Source organism: Rhinolophus sinicus, chromosome 18 (assembly GCF_057876585.1).
Source record: "Rhinolophus sinicus isolate RSI-liver-muscle chromosome 18, RSI-T2T, whole genome shotgun sequence".
NCBI classification, from domain to species: Eukaryota; Metazoa; Chordata; class Mammalia; order Chiroptera; family Rhinolophidae; genus Rhinolophus; species Rhinolophus sinicus.
In genome coordinates, this window is record NC_142518.1 from 76817248 (window position 1) to 76833071 (window position 15824).

At 42.2% G+C, this 15824-nt stretch overlaps 1 protein-coding gene across 4 annotated transcripts in view; it reads right to left on the reverse strand.

Annotated features, from left to right (window-relative positions):
* Nucleotides 1–15824, reverse strand: part of DCX (doublecortin) — a 197548-nt gene that overhangs the window by 90523 nt on the left and 91201 nt on the right. For all 4 annotated transcript variants that reach the window (XM_074323613.2, XM_019719327.3, XM_074323612.2 and 1 more), the window contains exon 4: nt 5691–5793. In XM_074323613.2, coding sequence (XP_074179714.2) covers nt 5691–5793 — 103 coding nt within the window. The remainder of the gene's footprint in view (nt 1–5690; nt 5794–15824) is intronic.

Genomic DNA, 15824 nt, shown 5'->3' on the forward strand with positions numbered 1-15824 from the left:
CGACCCATGTCCCTCCAGGACTTCATGCAGCCGTTTGAGGCTGACTCCTTTCAGCTTGTTTGGGGGGACCAAAGTACCCAGTCAGAGGGGACGAGCAGGGACCGGAGGCCCCACATGGAACTGGCCATATATTGATCCCCTTCTAATGTGCAGAGTGTTTTGGCCCTAGTTGATACTGGAACAGACTGCAGTCTTATTTATAGGAACCCAGAACTGTTCCCTGGACCAGTAATCTGCATTGGTGTTTACAGGGGAAAGACTGTGATGGTAAAAGCTCTTTCCTCCACTGCATATAGGGAGGCTTCCTCCACCTCCATACCTACACGGTGTTTGTCTCCCCCATCCCGGAATATATTCTAGGAGTGCATGTGCTACATGGCCTCAGTTTACAGACACTGGTTGGAGAGTTCCCTCTCCAGATCTGGGTGGTGAAAGCAGTGACATGTAGGCATGCTTATCACCCTCCTCAAGTGTTGCACCAGCCCTGGCACGTGGTTACAGTGAGACAGTACCACCTGCCAGGAGGACAGGAGGAGATTAGTCATACAATTTTGGAATTGGAGAAGGCACATATTGTGAGGCTGACGTACAGTCCCTTTAATTCCCCACTATGGCCTGTCAAGAAGCCAGATGGGACCTGGCGAATGACTATGGACTATAAGGAGTTAAATAAGGTGATGCGACCTTTTATGCTGCTAGGCCTTCAACTCATAATTTGATGGATCGTCTGACTGTCCGCCTGGGAATGTGTCACTATGTAGTGGACTTGGCCAGTGCTTTTTTCTCCATTGACATTGCACCTGAGTGTCAAGGGCAGTTTGCGTTTACTTGGGATGGGCGGCAGTGCACTTTTCAAGTCCTGCCACAAGGATACTTGCACAGCCCCACTATCTGCCATGGGTTTGTAGCCCAGGACATGGCACAGTGGGATCACCCATCCTCTGTGGTCCTGTTTCACTATGTTGATGACATATTATTAACTTCTGATTCTTTTTCAGATTTAGAGCAAGAAGCTCCTTCTCGTCTCCACCACCTGAAGTCATGTAGCTGGGCAGTGAATGAGGAAAAGATCCAAGGTCCTGGCATATCTGTCAAGTTTTTGGGTGCTGTGTGGTCGGGTAAGACAAAGGTCATACCTGAGGCAATTATTGATAAGATACAAGCATTTCCTTGGCTGACCAAGATCCCCCAACAGCAGACGTATTTGGTTCTGCTGGGATATTGGCAAGTATTTGTACCCCATTTAGCACAAATGGCAAGGCCCTTGTATAACATGGTAAAAAGGGGGCATCATGGGATTGGACAGAGGCTGTAGATCAAGGCTTTGTTGCCACAAAATGGGCAGTGCCACAGGCACAAGCTCTGCAAGTAATAAACCCTGGTCACCCGTTTGAACTTGATGTTCATGTAACCCAAGAAAGGTATGGTTGGGGCCTCTGGCAACAGCAAGAGTATCTCTGGTCGCCAGTGGGATTTTGGTCCCAATTGTGGGAAGGAGCGGAAGTCTGCTACTCTCTAATAGAGAAACAGCTCACTGCTGTGTATGCAGCCCTAGTGGCCACAGAAGCCATCACAGGGACGGCACGGGTATTGATTCAAATAACCTATCCCGTTCAGGGGTGGGTCTATACATGGACCCAGGGACCCAAAACGGGGGTGGCACAGACCACCACCATTGCCAAGTGGGGTGCCTACTTGGAGCAATGTAGCACCCTTAGTTCAAGCCCTTTGAGCACAGAACTACAACAGGTCCTGGGGCCTGTGGAGCTTGTAGCCCAGGCTGAGCCAAGCACTCTGCCTAGGGGGGAGGACTTGGAGCTCTCGCCCTACAAAGAAGGACAGCCCCCAGTACCTGAAGATGCCTGGTATACTGACGGTTCTAGTCAGGAAACTGCAACCATTTGGACTGCTATTGGTGTGCAGCCCAAACAGACACCATTTTATTTAACACTGGGACAGGCCAGAGTAGCCAGTGGGCTGAGCTGTGGGCTGTGTGGATGATAATCAGCCACGAGCCTGGGACCCTAGTTATTTGTACTGACAGCTGGACGGTGTTCCACGGTGTAACATTGTGGCTCCCTACATGGAAACACCAAAACTTGTTGGTAGGACACCATCTACTGTGGGATCAAGCCATGTGGCAGGACCTCTGGGACCTAGGGCAGGGAAAGGAGGTGACCCTAGTGCATGCCACAGGTCACTCCCCCTTAGTGACCCCAGATAATGATAAAGCAGATGCCCTAGCATGGGTCTGATGGTTAGAACGGGCCCCTGTCACTGATGTGGCCCATTGGCTGCATAGGAAATTGCAGAATGCTGGAAGCCAAACCACATGACAGGTGAGCAGACACTGGGGTCTGCCTTTGAAATGGCAGGAGATTGCAGATGCCTGTTATGATTGTGCCATCTGTGCCCAAGACAGACCCTATTGGTGGAGGCTCCCCTGAGAGACACAGCAGATTACGCGAGGGAGGGTGCCCCTCACTCGCTGGCAAGTGGATTACATTGGACCCCTGCCTAAGGCCCACAATGCTATGTATGCATTCACAGCAGTGGACACTTCTATGGGGTGAATGTTTGCTTGGCCCTGTCCGGCTGCGGATCAGTGGCATACAGTGGTCACTCTTACACGGCTGTGCACCCTGTATGGGCACCCTCAAGTAATTGAAAGTGACAGGGGTACTCATTTTACCAGGCAAGAAGTGCAGCACTGGGCTGCCAGTATGGGCGTACAATGGTTGTTTCATACCCCGTATAACCCACAAGCATCTGGCATGATTAAACGCTACAATTTTGATGCAAGGCCTCTGGGTGTCAAAACACCTTCCCACGATGTGTGACTGGGCCTCGCGTCTATGGGACATCTTGACAATATTGAATGAGAGACCACGGAAGGGAGGGCCCACACCAATACAAGCTCTGCTACATCGAACGGCTGCCCCCATTCAGTTACAGGTTATTATAAGTGAGATTCTGTTAAAGCCAGGCTATGGCAGAAATGAACACAGTTTTTTGCCAGCACCCATATGCTTCAAAACGGGAATGGCAGCAATGGACTTGGCTGTAGCAGGTCAAAAGCCCCCACTGTGGGTGGTTGGGCCTGATAGCCCCAAGGGGGGCTGGTTTGACCCATGATTTGCAAGTGATACCAGGGGTGGTGGCCGAGTGGCCAATGCAAGTGACTGTGGTATATGGAGGTCCTGATGCCGGGACGATTTTGAGGGGAACCTACGTGCTCTCGCTATGGCCTATTATGGGATCCCCTGTTCTGTCACATGTTGAAACTATGCAAGGGACCCCAAGCACTGCCATAAATGTTTGGTACCACAAACTGGGAAAGGTGACAATGGCAGCGACTCTCCTTTCCCAGGACAAAAAGCTGGCATGTATCCTCCCAGATGGAAGGGATTTGCCATTGTTGGTTCCTATGGCTACTATTTCTTTTTGCCCATAGGTACCTATAGGCTAATAGGACACAGGCTCCATCACTAAAGACGCTTGTCATGTAGATTGTGAGGCAAGACCCTGGGGGAGGTGGAGTGTGGGGACAGAGCCAGGAGAGCAGTTTCCAGGCTCTTGGCATTATGTGGAAAGGTGCTGGCTCGGGTAACAGATGGCCATCAGCTGTGACTAGTTGGCCATCAGTTGTAACCTATTAGCCATTAGCCACTGATATAACTGCTGTGGCTACGCTGGGGGGTTAGTTGGTTGGCAGAGAAGCGGACGGTGGATTGCAGATCGTTTAGATCCTATTCCCTGTGTCTCCAACTCAGCCGCCAGCAAGAATATAATGGTATGAACCCCCATCCATGGCTCCGTTGGTGTTCCTTTTTGGTCTCACCGTATCCTGCATTCTTATGTGGGGAGTGGGAGCAGAGTTCCCACATGACAGTTTTTCTATTGTTTGGGTTTGATTTTGAAAGGTCGTGAGAGGAGGCAGGCACAGTGTTTTCCTACTCTGTCATCTTGACCAGAATCCAAGTTCTTTTTAATTTTAAATGTATGTTATTATAACCCCTATGCTGATTTAATGAATGAACAAGTCAGCAGTGACTCTACCACTTAGAACTCATGGAACAGAAAGCTCAAGAGTGTGTAACAAAGCCTGTCAAATATTCCTGCTAATTGCTCCAACCCCAGACTGACATGTTTGCAGCACCCTTTCTATGCAGGTCACACAGCATTCCTACTATGGCAATTTAGGGCACTGATTGTGCTAATATATTATCAATATAAGAATAATTATGCTAATTTTCCTGATAAGAATACAAAGAGCTTAAGCCTCTTCCTTAGGGCCAAAAAGCAAGAAAATAGCAGAACAAAAACTAGTAGCCAAGTCTCCTGAGTCCCAGTCTAGTTTTCTTTCCACTATATTTCAGGATTTTTTTCCCAACGTGTGCTGCTCAGATTAGAACAGAACTGTTTGGTAGAGGTCATTTTCTTTTTTCTTTAAATACCCCCTTGTCATCTTCTACATAAAGGTACATTGAAATACCATTTACCCAAAAACATTAGGGGATATTTTCTGATAGGTTGAGATTTTTAGGAAACTGGGATAAGCAGAAAGCTAATTTTTGTTTGTTTTACTTTTCACTTCTTGTTTTGGTTGATGAACTTCAGTTATCACTGTCCAGAGATGGAGATGTAGAAGGTATAAGAAATTTGACATAGCCTGGGATTTGTTTAGCTATTTTATGGTCATGTGCCTCTTCTCAATGGGAACACAGAAGAAATGCCACCTCTTTCATGGTCTTTCTCACTTGAGTTTTTTGTAAAGTCTATATTAGTACAACTCGGTTTGTTTTTCTCACACTGTATTCTTCATATGTGGGAAATATATATTGAATGTGTCTTTCCATCAGGATCACATCCTAACCCTGTTGTTGTGTGAGCTAATTCACCATTAACTTATACCTGGAGCTTAGATTCAGCGAAGACAGATGGGCAAATGTTTCACCTCCTTCCTCAGATTAACAGCCTTCTGAATTCTTGAGTTAAAAGGCAGGGGAAATGGGGCAGCAAACCAGAAGGTGGGAAAAGGGAAAAGTTTTGGCAGTGAGAGCTCGGTGGAAAATCTTTCTAAAATAGAATCATCAACATGGGCCAAATTGCCCGAGGATATTGACTAGAAAAAACACATACATACAATATCCAAGTTCTGACTCTAAATGTTCCTTCCCATGGTCTGATTGTGCCTGTCAGCCCATGTGACACAATATATAGTTCAAGAAATATGGCCTCTATTGGGGGTAGATAGTGAGTTTTATTGAGATTGGAGGCTGGGCATCTGGTTTATCAATCAACCTTTCACTTAGCGCAGGGGTGTCCAAAGTTTTTTCAACGTGTTTCACCAAGGGCCATATGCGGTAAAATACACAAACAGTTGGGCCACTCACTCGAGTGAAGTACGTATTGCCTCACCTGGTTTATTTAAGTAAACTAAATATATTTTTGGAATTTGCTGCGGGCCAATAAAAAATGGATCGTGGGCCACAGTTGGCCTGCGGGCCACAGTTTGGACACCTTTGACTTAGTGACTAATTTATCCAAATACACAAGAACAAGACTAACAATATTTGACCTTAAATGACCATGAATGGATGTACTGCAGGCCATATGAACCCATGGAAATCCTAAGGGATAGAATGAGGGGGAACACTGTAGCAATAACATTCAGTGGTGGTGCTTACCATTTTCATCCAAAGAAAAGTCATCCTGAGCATAGCGGAATTTTTCAGGACCACAGGCAATAAATACATCATCATCACCAAAGAAATCATGGAGACAAGTTACCTATGGATAAAGCAGAATCATTTAATTGGTATTTGATCATCTTACGACAATCATACCATGTTGGCAGGGGAAAAAAATTCACATCTAGGCCATTATCTCTAGCCCCCAGGGATTTACTTTTTCTCAAAATACCAGGCTCATAGTATGCACCACAGCCCCTAGAGAGTAAATAAATATTGAGTGCCATTGTCTTTCCACGTTTCATATGTGGTAGTCTTGTATCACAGTCTTGTATCCCGTAGAGTAACTATGGGAACATGTCTAAATGGAATGCCCACCTCTGAATAAAAGTAAACAAGCGGATAGCCCTACAAATGTCACCTTTTGTCAGAGCCTCAAAGGCAGAGTTCTCCTAGCCCAACTTGGGGACCAGGGGTCTAGGCCAAGGCAGACGAAAAATATCTTCTGAAACACGTTGTGGATAGAGTCTGTGATTGACCAGTACATAGAAGTTTCTCTCTTCATCATTAGTTTTTTAAAAAAGGACACCAGTTCTTCACTGCTTTGAACCCACAAAAATTGAACTTTTGCTTAAAATAGACCAAGAAACTGGTAGTGGCCCAGAATACCATGCCTCCCTAAAGAACAAGGAGGGGAAAACTGTCCTCACCACTTAAAACATAATCAAGAACAATAGATTCCCATAGGCTTGAGGTTCTGCTGGTAAAGCCATGTTCCCAGGACCCTTCCCACCTTGTAGTGCCCTATGCACTGTTGCTTATCCACAATAGAGAGACAGTCTCTATTTATTTTCTGCACAAAGAAACAAGGATCCCTGGGAAAGTATGCTGTTCCCTGCAGTCTCCCCAATTCTCAGTTTTCCTAGTTACATTTGATAAGTAGTCCAGCACACCAGGGAAACCCCAGTAGAAACCATAGAGTCAAAATGTTCTTATACCAATCTTTATCTTGAAAGTATTCAAAGCTTCTAATTATTCTAAGCTACCCATTCAATCTGCCAGCAATGGCTTTCCACAGGCATAGTGCTGACAAACTAATAATGGCCTGCTGGGTACAGAGAATAATATGTTATGTGTGAAAAATATTTATATTAACAACATCATGCCCCATCTGGGGCCTAGTCAATCTCTATTCCCCAGTCAAGATGATTACAAGCCTTACACAAAGCAAGAGATGCATAAATATTATCCCCAGTGTCTCAACCTCCCAACCATCCAAGAGATGCCAAGAAGCGGGAAAGAAACTTAGAGAATTGCCAGGATTGCTCCCATTAAGCCAGTTCCCAGCCCTGGGTTCTGACTTCATCAAAATAAGCCAACATCCTGCTTAAGCCCACTTGCTCCGCCCCCATTCATGCATTCCATGATCATGTAATGACAATCAGAACTACCACTAATCGAATGCTTATTCTGTGACAGGCACTCTGTTAAGTACTTCCAAATCTGTCATCGCATTTCACTTTCACAACAAATCCTAGAAATTGGTATTATTTTCTTCACTATTTTACAGATGAGAAAACTGAGGCCCAGAGACAGTAAGTAAATTACTCAGGAAGAAAGTGATGAAGCCAAACAAATGCAGATCTGTCTGACTCTAAATCCTGTGTTTTTGGCCACTCAGTAATACAAAGCACTTATGTATATTTCAGGCACTGTGGAGATAAAGATGAATAAGACTCAGTTCATGACTTTCTGGAGCTCATAATCTGATGGAGTGAGATACATTGAAACAGAGCAATTCAATGTGTATCATGAGTGCTAAGATGGGAGGATATGTAGGTGCCATGGGAGCTATTTAGTACCACATCCAAGTGAACAAGTCACTGGCTGGCACTGTTACTTCAATAAGTATCCTGCATATTTTCCTGGTAGTGGGTCCAATGACATAGGATACATGGCTTCGAACCCTGATGCAGACTCCCACTGACATCTTGGACCTTGGCTCAATAAAACCTGGAGCCCCTAACATTGATACATTGTGTATCTCTCAACTGTTTACTGCCTGCCACCTCCTTGACATGAGATCTCTGATATGCACACATATTTGAGGTTTCTTTACCCTGACTGGCTGCTTTTAGTTTTGATCATGAGTGAAGGAACCCTCGCCCTTTGTTGTCCATCCACTAGTGGTCTGTAGGATTTAGCATTTTGTTTCAAGACCTGCCGGTATTTTCATGAGTACTCACCTAGTCCTTCCCATTAGATCACAGGTTTCCTGCATGTAAAGACCAAATTTATCCCTCTTTGTGTATCTCCCCATTGTTCCTGGTAGAGTGCTTATCACATAGTGAGAATTTAGCCAGGACTGTTTTGCCTCAACCAAATGTAGATGGAGAAGAAGAAGGAGGAGGAGGAGGAGGAGGAGGAGGAGGAGGAGGAGGAGGAGGAGGAAGAGGGGAGGAGGAGGAGGCTTTGTAAGGATGTACAATGGCAAAAAAGTAGAAACAATAAAGAAGAAATCAATTGTGGCAGACAATAGAAACTACGTAACATTCAAAGGTTTTGAAAGGTAACAAATACACAAATTAGGAACAAGAAAGGACAAATTATGTGAAGTCAGAAGTTATTCTTTGTGGAGGGAATCCAAGATGCCAGAGTAGATAAATACTGTGCTTGCCCCATCCCATGAACACATCAAAATTACATCTAAATTATAGAACAATGTACCTGGAGAACCATCTGACATCCAGCTGAACAGAAATTTTATAACTAATGATATAAAGAAGAAGCTGCATCAAGACGGTAAAAGGGGCAGAGACTCAAAATGGGCTGGCCCCAAACCCCTGTGTGGTGGATGAAAATTGGGAGGGATATCTTGGACACAGATTCTCCATGGAGAAACAAGGGACCCTAGCCCCATACCAAGCCCCCCAGCCTGGAGTGCTGGTGCCAGGAAGAGGAACCCCCCACAACATCTGGCTGTGAAAAACAGTAGAGATTCCAGTCTCAGTGGTACAAAAGGCTGTGGGAAACCCAGATTGTCTCTTAAACAGCCCACACTAACTCACTTGCAGGCACCTACCCTGGGCTCTAGCAGAGGAACAGTGACATGGGGGACCTCGGAGGCATATGGAGGGCAGACTGAGGTATTTGGCTTCAGGTGAGGGCTGGAAGATAGTTGACATTTTCTCTGGCTGGGGTCCTCCTCCCCTGCAGTGGGAAGGCAGGCATCATATTTCCTGTGGTGAGCCTTCCCCCACACTCATGACCAAATCTCAATCTGAATTGGTCTGGTGAGCTCCACTTGCTCCACCCTGGTGACTCAATGAGACCCTGCCACACCCAACTCTATACTGTACAAAGCTTTATCGGTGACTGAACCTTAAGGGATCCAGCAAACAGCAGCAGGCCTTGGTGACTCCTGGCTTTATGCAGAGCTACCACAGACCCAGTACTGGTTGCAGCCATCCTTGGTTCACACTGTGACCTTTCCCACACACCTCAATGGCCACCACAGGCAGTGACCAACTGTGGATCACATTATAGCTCCTACCAGGTCATTCCCAACTGATCACAGTCAGTGGCTGAACTGGGCCTGCACCAGAGCTCTTCCCAAGAGGCCCCAAAACCAACATACTTGGATGTTGGCTTCAGACCACAGAAGAACACCACCCAATTATCCCCACAAGTGGCCCACCCAAAGGGTGGTCTCAATGGCACCAGATCCCACTGGGGCAAATCCCACTTTGTGTAGTAAGCCCCCTGCACAGCAGCCCATAAGCTGTGGACATGGCTTAACCCCATAGCCAGTCAGCCTGAGGAACAATCCTACCCACTGACGTGCCAATAGCAATCAAGGCTCAACTATAACAGGAAAGAACTCACAACCCACACAAGGGACTCTCCTGAAGCATACGGTGCAGATGATCAGGGAGACTGTGCCACTGGGCTCCAAAGGGCACTTACTGTATAAGGCCAACTGGCAAGATTGGGAAATGTAGCAGATCTACCAAATGCATAGAAACAAACACAGAGAGGCAGCCAAAATGAGGAAACAAAGAAATACAGCCCAAATGAAGGAACAGGAGAAATTTCCAGAAAAAGAACTAAACGACATGGAGGCAAGCAGCCTATCAGAGACAGAGTTCAAAACACTGGTTGTAAGGATGCTCAAGAAACTTAGTGAGAACTACAACAGAGATATAGCAAGAATAACAAATGACATAGAAACCATAAAAAAGAACCAGTCAGAATTGAAGAATACAATAACTGAAATAAACAATGCACTAAAAGAAATCACCAGGAAACTAGATGAAACAGAGAATAGAATCAGCGATTTGGAAGACAAGGTAGTAGAAAACACCCAATCAAAACAGCAAAAGGTTTTTTGAATCCAAAAAATCCAAAAATTTGGATTCTTTTTTGAATCCAAAAAAATGAGGATAGTTTAAGAGAACTCTGGAACAACATTAAGCGTGACAACATTTGCATCATAGTGGTACCAGAAGGAGAAGAGAGAAAGCAAGGGATTGAAAACCTATTTGAAGAAATAAGGACTGAAAACTTTTCTAACCTGTCAAAGGAAATAGACATACAAGCCCAGGAAGCACAGAGAGTCTCACACAAGATGAATCCAAAAGGTCCACACCAACACATTATAATTAAAATGGCAAAGGTTAAAGACAAAGAGACAACCTTAAAAGCAGTAAGAGAAAGGCAACTAGTAACTTATCAGAGAGCTCCCATAAAATTGACAGCTAATTTCTCAACAGAAACTTTGCATGTCAAAAGGGATTGGCAGGAAATATTCAAAATGATGAAAAGCAAGGATCTCAACCAAGACTACTCTACCCAACAAGGCTATAATTTAAAATCGAAAGACAGATAAAGAGTACACCTGAAATTTTTGTAACTTTACCAACAATTGTCACCCCAATAAACTTTAATTAAAATTAAAAAAAAGAGTTTCCCAGACAAGAAAAAGCTAAAGGAGTTCATCACCACCAAACCAGGATTACAAGGAATGCTACAGGGACTTCTTTAAGATGAAAAAATAAATTAAAAAAATATGAATAATAAGATGGTAATAACAATATATCTGTCAACAATTACTTTAAATGTAAACGGATTAAATGTTTGAATTAAAAGATAAGGTGACTTAATGGATAAGAAAACAAGACCCTTACATATGCTGTCTAAAAGAAAGAGACTCACTTCAGATCGAAAGACACACAAAGACTGAAAGCAAAGGGATGGAAAAAGATATTTCATGAAAATGGAAACAAACAAAAATCTGAAGTAGCAATACTTATACCAGACAAAATATATGTTAAAACAAAGGTTATAACAAGAGAAAAAGAAGGACTCAGTAATCTTACTTCTGGGTGTTTATCTGAAGAAACCCAAAACACTACTTCAAATGGACATGTGCATCTATATGTTCATTGCAGCATTATTTACAATAGCCAAGATGTGGGGGCAGCCTGGGTGCCCATCGATGAATGAATGGATAAAGAGGAGGTGGTACATACATAGAATGTCGTATTGCTTGGCCATGGAAGGGAATGGGTTTTTGCCACCTACGGCAGCATGGATGGACCTGGAGGGTACTGTTCTGAGTGGAGTATGTCAGACAGAGAAAGACAGATACAATGTGATGTCACTTATAAGTGGATCTAAAGAACAAAATAAACAAACAAACAAAACAAATACACTCGTAGATATAGAAAACATCTTGATGGTTGCCAGATGGGAGGGGGGGTTGAAAGAGTGGGTGAAAAAAAGGGGAAGGGATTAAGAAGTATAAATTGGTTGCTACAAAGCAGTCATGGGGATGTAGGATATAGCATAAGGAATATAGTCAACAATATTGTAATAACTATGTATGGTGTCAGATAGGTACTAGATTAATCAGGGTGACAGATGGGAGTGGTTGGGACAGGGTGAAAAGGGTGATGGCATTAAGTACAAATTGGTAGTTACAAAACAGTCATGGAGATGTAAAATAAAGCATAGGGAATATAGTCAACAACATGGTAATAGCTATGTATAGTGCCAAGTGAGTACTAGTAGTCAGTGATAACACTTCTTAAATTATACAAATGTCTCACCACTATGTTGTACACCTGAAATTAATGTAAAATAATATTGAATGTTAAATGTAATTGAAAAATTAAAAAGGGGGGGGGTGTGAAAGATGAAGGGGAATAAGAGGTTCAAATTTCCAGGTATAAAACAAATAAGTCTGTCTGACTTATTTCACTGAGATAGACTAATTTGTTTTCTACCTGGAAATTTGAACCTCTTATTCCCCTTCGCCTTTCACCCCCCCCCCTTTTTAATGAGGATGTTATGTACAGCATAGGGAATATAGTGAATAATATTGCGATAGCATGGTACAGTGTCAGATGGCTGCTGGACTTGTAAAGATCACTCTTTTAGGTATATAAATGTGGAACAACTATGGTGTATACTTGTAAGTGACATAATGTATGTTAGCAATATTTGTAGCATAAATCTAAAAAAGATGAAATAAAGTATAAAAGAGTTATTTGCATAACTATGCTAATTAGTTTCAAAACTTAGATGAAATGAAGGAAAACCTAAAAAAATGAAATTAGCTGAAAAAAGAAATAGAAAACCTCCATCAACTACTAGCCATAAAAAGAATTTAGTAAATACTTCAAACAGCCTCTCTTCCCCAAAAATGACCAGAGCATTCATTTTGGAGGTATTTGTGGCAATTGCTTCCCAAGAAGAAAAACCAAAAGCTCCAAAGCAGCCATGACAGTGACATGCCATGATATCCTAATGTAGGACAACAAAGCCTTCACATGTTGCTCTGGGGATTGATCTTACAATGACCTATCGTCCTCCAACTGCAAGCCTCTCTGCCCCCACCCAAGCTTTAGGAAAAGCCTTTGGACAACTACTCCTTTGGGGAGCTCCTAAGGCAAAGGCCCCTATGCTTCTAACACTCACAATGGTGGGGCTGACTTAAAGCATATTCATTTTGCAATCCAGCTGTTCAGCATCAGGTTGCTTGTGTAATCCCACCCTGCATTTTGCTGGCTCCCAAATATAGATGAATTCACACTGTGCATGTGTATACCCAGCTTTCCCAAATGCCTTGAATATTAAGATACAACAGCCCTCCTCCACTTTGTTACAGAAATTGGAAAATAAAAAGTTTTCCATATTAAATGTAAGGAGCCCAAATCACAGAGTCAAAGTGGCCCAAGGATACATAGGTGGCTTATGGCAGAGTTGAGACTAGCACTCGGTGTCCTGTTCAATTTCAAGACAAAACAATTCAATTTCCTGATAGAATATGCATTCCTAAAGCCCTGAACTGAAAGGCTTGTATCTAGCCTAGAGAGGAGAGTTGCCATTTCTCCTAATCAGTGTGTAATATGCATTAGAACATTTTACTGAATTGAAAAAGAGAAAACATATTTATGGATCATATTTTTAATCTATGAACAAGAAAACTCCTATTCATTACTCTACCTGGCAACTGAGTATGTCTTGGAAAAGGAAGACAAGGAGGAGGAGGGGGAGAAGGAAGAGGAAAAGAAAGAAGAAGAAGGAAACAAGGAGGACAAGAATGGAGTGTCAGACATAATTTCCAAATAAAACTCACACTTACACTTGAATTTAAAAATTTCATGGAGGTAACGCAACACAAAGTCCACCTTTGCTTACATTGCAAATGTATAAATTTGAAAGTGAGTTTTTTGAGATAAAATTTCCATCATGAGGTGGCAACAGAAGTGGTAAAAATAATAATCATTATGATACCACTTACAGCATCCTCAGAAAGCAAGGGTATTGCTGACATCAGCTTTTGTATGAGTCACACTTGAGTATTTAAGTCAGAGAAGAGAACAAGACTCTGCCAATTAATCAACTGCCAGAACAAAATCAATAAAATCAACTCACTTTAACATTGAACCATTAATAAAATGTTGTTCCTTTTAAAAAAAATCATCACCTATTGGAGAAAGGGAAGCTAGTTTGGTTGTGTGTAAGTGTGAACAAAAGATTATATGCACCAGTCTGCATTCCCACCAGCAGTGTATGAGAGTTCTCTTTTCTCCACAGCCTCTCCAACACTTGTTATTATTTTTCTTGTTCACAATAGCCATATAACAGATGTGAAGTGGTATCTCATTGTGGTTTTGATCTACATTTCCCTAATAGCTAGTGAAGTTGAGCTTTTTTTTCTTATATATCTGTTGGCAGTTGTTTGTCTTCTTGGGGGAAGTGTCTGTACAGTTTCTTGCACATTTTTTAAATGGATTGTTTTGTTGTTATTGGTGGTGGTGAGTTGTATGAGTTCTTTATAGATTTTGCATATTACCCCTTTATCAGAGGTGTTGTTCGCAAATATTTTCTTGCATTTAGTAGGTTGCCTCTTTGTTTCATTGATGGTTTCTTTTGCTGTACAGAGAATTTTTCATATAGTTCAATTCAATTATTTTTGCTTTTACTTCCCTTGTCTTTTAGGTCAAATTTGTAAAATCATCTCTGAACCCAAGGTCCATAAGTTTAGTACGTATGCTTTCTTCTATGCAATTTACTGTATCATGCCTTATGTTTAGATCTTCGATCCATTTTGAGTTAATTTTGGTATACGTTTACAGATAGCAGTCTAGTTTCATTCTTTCTTTTTAAAATGAAAGTTTATTGGGGTGACAATTGTTAGCAAAGTTACATAGATTTCAGGTGTACAATTCTGTATTACATCATCTATAAATCACATTGTGTGCTCACGACCCAGACACAGTTCTGTTTCTATCACCATATATTTGATCTCCTTTACCTTCATCTATCATTCCCTTCCCCCCTTACCCTCAGGTAACCACTAAACTGTTGTCTGTATTAATGAGTTTTTGTTTCCCGTTTGTTTGTCTTGTTCTTCTGTTGTTTTTGGTTTATATACCACATATCAGTGAAATCATATGGTTCTCTACTTTTTCTGTCAGACTTATTTTGCTTAGTATTATAATCTCAAAATCCATCCATATTGTCACAAATGGTCCCATTTCATCTTTTCTTACTGCTGCATAGCATTCCATTGTGTATATATACCACAACTTCTTTATCCTTTTGTCTACCAAAAGACATTTTGGTTGTTTCCATGTCTTGGCCACCGTAAACAAAGCTGCAATGAACATTGGAGCACACGTGTCTTTATGTATAAATGTTTTCAGATTTTTTGGGTAGATACCCAGGAGAGGGATTGCTGGGTCATACGGAAATTCTATTCATAACTTTTTTAAGGAACCTCCACACTGCCTTCCATAGCTGCTGCATAAATCTGCATTTCCACCAATAGTGTATTTGGCTTCGTTTTTCTCCACAGCCTCTCCAACACTTGTTACTATTTGTCTTGATGATAGCCATTCTGACTGGGGTGAGGTGCCATCTCATTGTGGTTTCTATTTGCATTTCTCTGATGATTAGTGATGTTGAGCATTTGAAAATATGAACATATGAAAAAAATTTTTCATATGTCTCCTGGTCATTTGTATGTCCTCTTTGGAGAAATGCCTCTTCAGGTCCTCTGCCCATTTTTCTATTTTTTTTTTCTTTTTTTTTTTTTTAATTAAATTTATTGGGGTGACAATTGTTAGTAAAATTACATAGATTTCAGGTGTACAATTCTGTATTACATCATCTATAAATCCCATTGTTTGTTCATCACCCAGAGTCAGTTCTTCCATCACCATATATTCGATCCCCCTTACCCTCACCTCCCCCCCCACCCCCCTTAACCTCTGGCAACCACTAAACTATTGTCCGTGTCTATGAGTTTCTGTTTCTCATTTGTTTGTCTTGTTCTTTTGTTGTTTTTGGTTTATATACCACATATCAGTGAAATCACATGGTTCTCTGCTTTTTCTGTCTGACTTGTTTCGCTCAGCATTACTCTCTCAAGATCCATCCATGTTGTCACAAATGTTCCTATATCATCTTTTCTCACTGCCGAATAGTATTCCATTGTGTATATGTACCACAACTTCTTTATCCATTCATCTATCGAAGGACATTTTGGTTGTTTCCATGTCTTGGCCACCGTAAACAAAGCTGCAATGAACATTGGCGCACACGTGTCTTTATCTCTAA